Consider the following 7,310-nt stretch of genomic DNA (forward strand, 5'->3'; position numbering starts at 1 on the left):
GCGCCTTGCAACCAGTTGATTTTGAAGAAATAGATCATGATCTAGATCAAACCCGCGTCCACTTTAAAATTATTAAATTTCTTCTGGCCTACGAGTTTGCTGGGGCGCGCTTTCTGACCCCCTCGCTTGAACCCAAGTGGGTACCCCATGGAACATTTTTTCAAATTTTTTTCTGAAAAAATATGCATTGAAACTTTGTCAGATTGTATAGAAACATCTAAAATTGCAATAGCAATCAAAAAACATCCAAAATCTTTTATTAACCATTAACTTTATATTCTCAAAAGTCCAAAAGTGGTTTGAAACAATGGCTCAAAATAGTTTTCAAAAGCATATATTATGCTTGTCTGAGAAAAAAAAGGTTAGAGAGTATTTTTTGCAGTCTGAATACGGTAGCGATATCGAAGCGGAGAGCCTAAATAGCACACAAACGGTGGAGACGCATACACATTTTCTCTGCGTCTCAACCTTTTTTTTTCTCAGACAAGCATAATAACAACAATTTTAATCAGTTTTAGAAAACGCAGAAAATTTTCAGCTTTCGAATGATATAGGTCTCATATCGAAGTCCCATACCCCACAAACAACCTTCCCTAGTCAGACAAGCATATTATGCAGTCTGAATACGGTAGCGATATCGAAGCGGAGAGCCTAAATAGCACACATAAGGTGGAGACACAGACACTTTTTCTCTGCGTCTCAACCTTTTTTTTCTCAGACAAGGATAATAATATTGTTTTTTTTCCTCAAAAATCGCCGATTAGGAAACCAAGAGTTTCAGGGCTTGATTAGGTTGTGTTAAGAAAAGAAGTACGTTTTTTTCGAAAACGAACTCAACGAAAAATCACAAAAGAGTCATGTCTTGTCTCCAAGCGGAAAGGGAAGGGAGACTCCGATTATTTTCGTAAACCTCGACCTATATTCGGAACGTGAGGTGGCAGCTGATTCCACATGTCAGAAATGGTAAGTGCTGACACAAACTTCACATTTGAAATCAAATATGGGAGAAAACACATATGGTGAGCAGTTCGAGCAACTTTTCATCTGCAACGGAGATGTGTTAGTGGTGCAGAATGAGAGCCTCACCTGAAAGTTAATTCTTTTTGAAGGTATCATGGATTCCAAGTAATGGAAAAGATAGATGAAGGAAATTATGGTCAAGTATTTGTTGTGTCTAAAGACGGGAAACGATTCGCAATGAAAGTTGAGCCGAAAAGAGTCGATGGGGCGGCGCCGGCGTTGAAAATTGAGGTGCAGTGACTTTAAGAATTCGAAAAAATTGTTTCTATTTAAGATCGAGATCATGAACAAGCTAGACGAGAACAAAGCGAAATACTTCCCCAAGTGTATTTTCGCTGGTGCGGATTTAAAATGTCATGTAGTGGTGATGGATCTTCTGGGCGACAATTTGAAAAGCCTTCGACTAAAATGCGCCGATCCAAACGTTTCGTCTCCTGGAACATGGAGTCGAATTGGTATTCAGTGCTTATATGTGTAAGTTTTTGACAAGATAACTTGAAAAATTCGATAATCTTTCTAGCCTGAAACAAATGCACGACAATGGCTACCTGCACCATGATATAAAACCAGGGAATTTCGCAATGGGACCTGCAACCGATCCAAATAGGTCTCGTATCCTCCACCTTCTTGATTTTGGAATTTCTCGGGCGTTCACGAGGCCGAAGAAGGGGGCAGCCATCAGTACAATGCTGAAAGATGGCCAAAAAACGACAGACTCGGCAAATCTAGAGTTCCGACCACCCAAGAAAAAAATAACATCGTTGAGAGGAACTCCCGTCTACGCATCACCAAATGCTCACGATTACATTGATTTGGCTAGAATAGACGATGTTTGGTCTCTGATGTACATGATCGCTGAGATGGTTGAACCTCTTCCATGGTATGCTCTCGAAGATGAGCAATTAAAAAATTGCAAGCTCAAATTCAAACTCAGTGAGCTCTTCAAAGATAGTAAGATTTGTTTCATTTCAGTTTTTTAATTGAAAAAAAAACATTCTTCAGATTCCTTCGACGCTGTGGAGCAGATGCTTCGGTCGTGTACATTCTACTCTTTCCCTAACTATGAATTAGTTTATAACACGTTCAAGGCAGTCTACGATAAAAGCAAATCCACTTGGATCGACCCTTATGATTGGGAGACGAAGCAAATGCCGTCGTATGTTCGTTGGGTAGGTTTCATCGCTAGATAAAGCTAATGTCTATTATTTCCAGCAACAACACAACGATAGACGTACATCAATTTATATGTTTAAATGGGAATATTCTGACATTCGAGATTATTTCCGCCTGGATCCATACAGTTCTCTTCAAAGAAGTGAGAAGAAGAAAGAGAAAATGGATGGAGGAGATACGGCAACGAAAACTTGTGAGAGTCCAACTGTCGAAGAGGCGAAAACTCCAAAAATCGTCATGAAGAAAAAGTCGAAAATTTCAAAACCAGTCAAGTCGAAAACCAAAAAGAGCAGCCACGGAAAGAAGAAGTGATAGCTGAAACTATTCTATACTTGTTGTTCTTGCAATTTTTATTTCGCTTCTTAAAAATTTATCCATTTTTCTCTTGTTTGTGCATCATGAATCGAAGATTGCATTGTATTTAGTAGGGAATCTTGTGATCCAGAACTGAAATCCGATTATAAAATACAAAATTCTATTTTTTTCAAAAACTATTTCCATTACTTTATAATCCCCTTTTCAAGTACAACCGCTCCCAAACTACAAATATTATTTGTCTTTCCTTCTTTTTCTTCTTTTTTACTTCTGATGCAAGAATGAAAATTGCCGGAGATATCCAATCAAATAAATGCCATATTCACTACTCTTTCTTTCCTCAAAACTTTTTATTGCCTAACAGACAAGCCGAGAAAAAATGGGGATATTGAACTGGAAAATTATACTTCAAAGATCTGAAAAATTCATATTAATGAGAAAAATGTCGTCGGAAAGAGGAAATCGCAGTTGAATTATTAAACTTGTTCGAAGAAAATCAGAACTCTGAAGGTCCCACAACGACAAATACAGTAACCTAGAAGATTTTCTCGATTTTCTTTGTTTTTCTTCGATTTTTCTGTAATTCTCTTCTACAAATAAGTCGGAAAAAAATTTAAGAAATTGACTGAAAACGTACGAAAATCGGGAACATCTCTGGTAATCGGTTTCTAACCAGATTCGGGAATTTCCATCCAGATTCGGGTAACGGGCATTTTCCAACCAGATTCGGGTAAAATTCCAACCAGATTCGGAAACTTTTTATTTTCCGACCAGATCCGACAAAGCTAATTTTCCAACCAGATTCGGACAATTTTCCAACCAGATTCGGATTTCTCGCGCTTTCAACAGAAAAGACCCAAAAAATCAGCGGAAACTTCAGATTTTTTCAGTATTTCAGTTTTTTTTTTGCTTTTTGAATTTATTATTCCTGGTTACCCATTTAGGTGCTTCCAGTCACTGCTCTTTTCAACCATATTCGGATTTCTTGCGCTTTCAACAGGCGAGAATCAAGTGCTTGATTTTTTTAGGTTGTTTTGCCCATAGTTGTTCAAAACAGAATAATTTTGAAGGTTTCAGATAATTATGAAGCGAAACAGGTGCTCACTGAAAGAAATTATGCGAAACGCTGAAGAAAAGTGTATAAATGGCGAAAGGATCAGTATAATCTCAAAGTTGGCGGGAAAACAGAATCGAGAAATTATGACATTTTCGGGTTCATCCATGATTTTGTTCTTCGATTTTTTATTGGCTTTTCGTGCGTTCTCGCTGAAAATGTGCATTAAAAAAAGGGAATTAGGCTTAGGCTCAGGCTTAAATTAGTGTTCACCCAAAAACTCACAACATATATGTAGCGTGTCTTTTGAACAAAGCATGAACGAGATCCGACAGGTCGCTGGGCGCTATTCCGTCAACTGTGATGCATTGTGATAGTAATTCTGTAAAGATGAAATAATAATTTATTGTTGTGATGGTTTTCTGTTAACTCACTGATTGGGATTCTTGAGAAGCGTGATGGAAGAGAGACATTTGGTGTCTGGGGTTTATCAGATATCGTGAGTGAAGACCACAGCTGAGGGTGTAGTGGTAACGAGAAAGTAGATTCTCTGCAAATCTTGATTACTTAGACACCTCCAGGCGTTTCGTGTCTCTGCTTCTTCAATCTCATTCAATTCACTTCTGTCAGTCAAAAAAGTTCCATCGTCACTGTTCCTCTCTCCTACATCTTCTTCATTACCCGAGGCAACAATTGAATCAATTCCGAAAATTTCATAATTTCTCGATTCTGTTTTCCCGTCAACTTTGAGATTATACTGATCCTTTCGCCATTTATACACTTTTCTTCAGCGTCTCGCATATTTTCTTTCAGTGAGCACCTGTTTCGCTTCATAATTATCTGAAACCTTCAAAATTATTCTATTTTGAACAACTATGGGCAAAACAACCTAAAAAAATCAAGCACTTGATTCTCGCCTGTTGAAAGCGCAAGAAATCCGAATATGGTTGAAAAGAGCAGTGACTGGAAGCACCTGAATGGGTAACCAGGAATAATAAATTCAAAAAGCAAAAAAAAAACTGAAATACTGAAAAAATCTGAAGTTTCCGCTGATTTTTTGGGTCTTTTCTGTTGAAAGCGCGAGAAATCCGAATCTGGTTGGAAAATTGTCCGAATCTGGTTGGAAAATTAGCTTTGTCGGATCTGGTCGGAAAATAAAAAGTTTCCAAATCTGGTTGGAATTTTACCCGAATCTGGTTGAAAAATGCGCGTTACCCGCATCTGGATGGAAATTCCCGAATCTGGTTTGGGNCCCCGATTACCAGAGAAGAAAAAATTGATTTTTTTATTCGATTTTTTGTAAAATTTTAAGACCTTTTCAGGTTTTTCAGCTATTTTTAGAGACTCTTTTTCGATTGTTTCAGAGTTTTTTGTCTGAAATTTGACGGGATGGCGTTCTTGACGGAAGATTAGAGATTACTGTAGAAACCCTCGTATTTTGTAGTTTTCTTTGCAACAGTTTTTGTCTGTATTTAAACGTGAGTGTGTTTGCAAAAAAAAAATACAAAAGGTTTGGGTTTCTACAGTAATCTACAGTAATCAAACACCGCTCTATCGAATTTAAGATTAAAACCCCGGAAAAATCGAAGAAGAATTTTGGAAATAGCTGAAAACCTAAAAAGATCTAAAAATTTTCCAAAAAAACGAATAAAAAATGAGTTTTTTCCCGAAAAAACTATATTTTTTGGACATTTTTTAGGTTACGGTAGTTGTCATTATGGGACTTTTGGCCACGGACATCGGCGTTTCTCTTCCACAGCTACTCAGGTAAATCGGAAAACCTTGCTGAGCTACATTTGAGCAATTCTGAAACCTTTTCAAGCAAAAAGTCCACAATTAAACTTTTTCAAGCCATAATCAAACTTTTCAAACCTTTCTAAGCAATTTGTAAACTTTATCCAGCTGCGCTCGAAACTGAAACTTTTTCAAGCCACAGTTAAACCTTTTTCAGTCATATTTAAACTTTTCAAACCTTTTCGAGCCTTATTAAAACTTTTCCGGCTTTTCGAAAGATTTATTCTGTTTTTAAAATTATTTTACCTGATATTGTTTTATTTTTTATCATCTTTTACTTTTTTGCTCGCTTCCGTGTGTTTGAAAGTCATAAAATGTTTATTTGAGAGACGATCCAAATCACAATCTCCTAGAATCATAATATATTGCTCAAGAACTATCATCGAAAAAACGTCATTTTGAATCATTGAATGGGAATTCAAACCTGCCGTCAGAACGGAGTAATTTAGCCTACGGTTCGTCAGTTTTAGCAAAAAATGTCTTTATCAATCATAATTTCAGACAAGTAGAAACTTCAAACTTCCGAAGCGACAATTTGGAAAATCGTGTTACACCAATATGAGGAAGACTAGATCATAATCGCGATCACATGAACCTGCTCCAAAGACACTATCGAAAATACGTATGAATCAGAAGAGAACGTCTTCGATAACAGTGAGTTGTAGCTCTCAATACCTATTTCTAAAAATTTTAAATATCTTCAGGAGGATATAATATTAAACTGGTAACAACGGGGATGCGGTACGATCTGAGGTCCGGAGATGTTTCGGGATCGAGATTCCACTTCAGTTTAAATTTTCTTGTTTTTTGTTCATTTCTTTTTCTCTAATGAATGTATTTTCTGAAAATCTGTCTTCAAAAGAACCAATAGTGGAAACCTTTTGTAGAAACGATAAAACCTTTTTAGCTGTGAAACAACTTTTTTAAGCAACGAATAAACTTTTTTAAGTATCAAAAAAACTTTTCTAAGCCCTTCTCTAACTTTTTCAAGCAACGAATAAACCTTTTTAAGCGACAGTAAAACTATTATTAGCACTTTCAAACTTTTTCGAGAAATGGATAAACTTTTATAAGCAACAACGAAACTATTCTAAGCCCCTTATAAACTTTTTCAGCCGTGGCTAATCGGACACCTTTTTTAGTTTAATCGTGGCTTGTTTATGGCTCAGAAAGGTTTTCCAAACTACCTGAGTAACACTTTTCGTACCAGAACAATACGAGAGAAGAACAAGCTTATTTTCGAAAGTGTTACCAGAATTCTCTTGTAAATAAGAAGATTGCATGTTTTTAGAGACTGAAAAATCTTCAGACAAACGAATTACAGTGATGATTTCAGAGAAAATGCGATGATGTAAACAAAGTATTTTTCGAATTTCAAAAAAAAATAGTGAAAGCAACAAAAGATTGAAAAATCCTAAATGATTGATGGAGACTGATGCCATGGTAAATCTAGACAAAAATAAATTTATTCGAAACGTGTTTTTGAAGAAATGTCTAGCGACCTGATTTTTAATATCTGGTGTTAGTTGTTATGTGAAAATTAATGTTTCACGACAAAAAAGGAAAACAAGTCAAAAATCATGTAACTGGATAACTTTCGAATGTATAATGTTTGTCTTGTTTTTGGAGCAAGTGAGGAACGAATTTTAAAGATTTTTTAAATGAAAAAAACATAAAGCGAAGGTTCAGCGATTCCTACGTTTGGGATGGGTGATTCTGATTTTAAAAAACGAACGGGACTGAAAACTACTTATGAAATCCTAAATTTTGAAAATCAGATTGTCTGTCGTGGCAATAACATATCTAATGCACGACCTAAAACCAACAGTATATAAAATATACTAAAACGACAATATTGAAATTATCTACGTGACTTCTCTGGTTATCCACAGGTTATTCGCGAACAATCCGTTACGGACGCTCCGCGTTCGCGCGCGGTTGAAATAGGAACCGC

At 36.3% G+C, this 7,310-nt stretch overlaps 1 protein-coding gene across 1 annotated transcript; it reads left to right on the forward strand.

Annotated features, from left to right (window-relative positions):
* Positions 1-1,000: 1,000 nt before the first annotated feature.
* On the forward strand, positions 1,001-2,505 carry CBG12760 (the record flags this gene model as incomplete). The annotated part of the gene is made up of 6 exons (XM_002640197.1): positions 1,001-1,059; positions 1,110-1,251; positions 1,295-1,494; positions 1,541-1,971; positions 2,023-2,189; positions 2,233-2,505. 6 exons carry the CDS (start codon positions 1,001-1,003, stop codon positions 2,503-2,505), a joined length of 1,272 nt encoding a protein of 423 aa, XP_002640243.1.
* Positions 2,506-7,310: the final 4,805 nt, after the last annotated feature.

Source organism: Caenorhabditis briggsae (assembly GCF_000004555.2).
Source record: "Caenorhabditis briggsae complete genome, chrI, whole genome shotgun sequence".
Taxonomy (NCBI): domain Eukaryota; kingdom Metazoa; phylum Nematoda; class Chromadorea; order Rhabditida; family Rhabditidae; genus Caenorhabditis; species Caenorhabditis briggsae.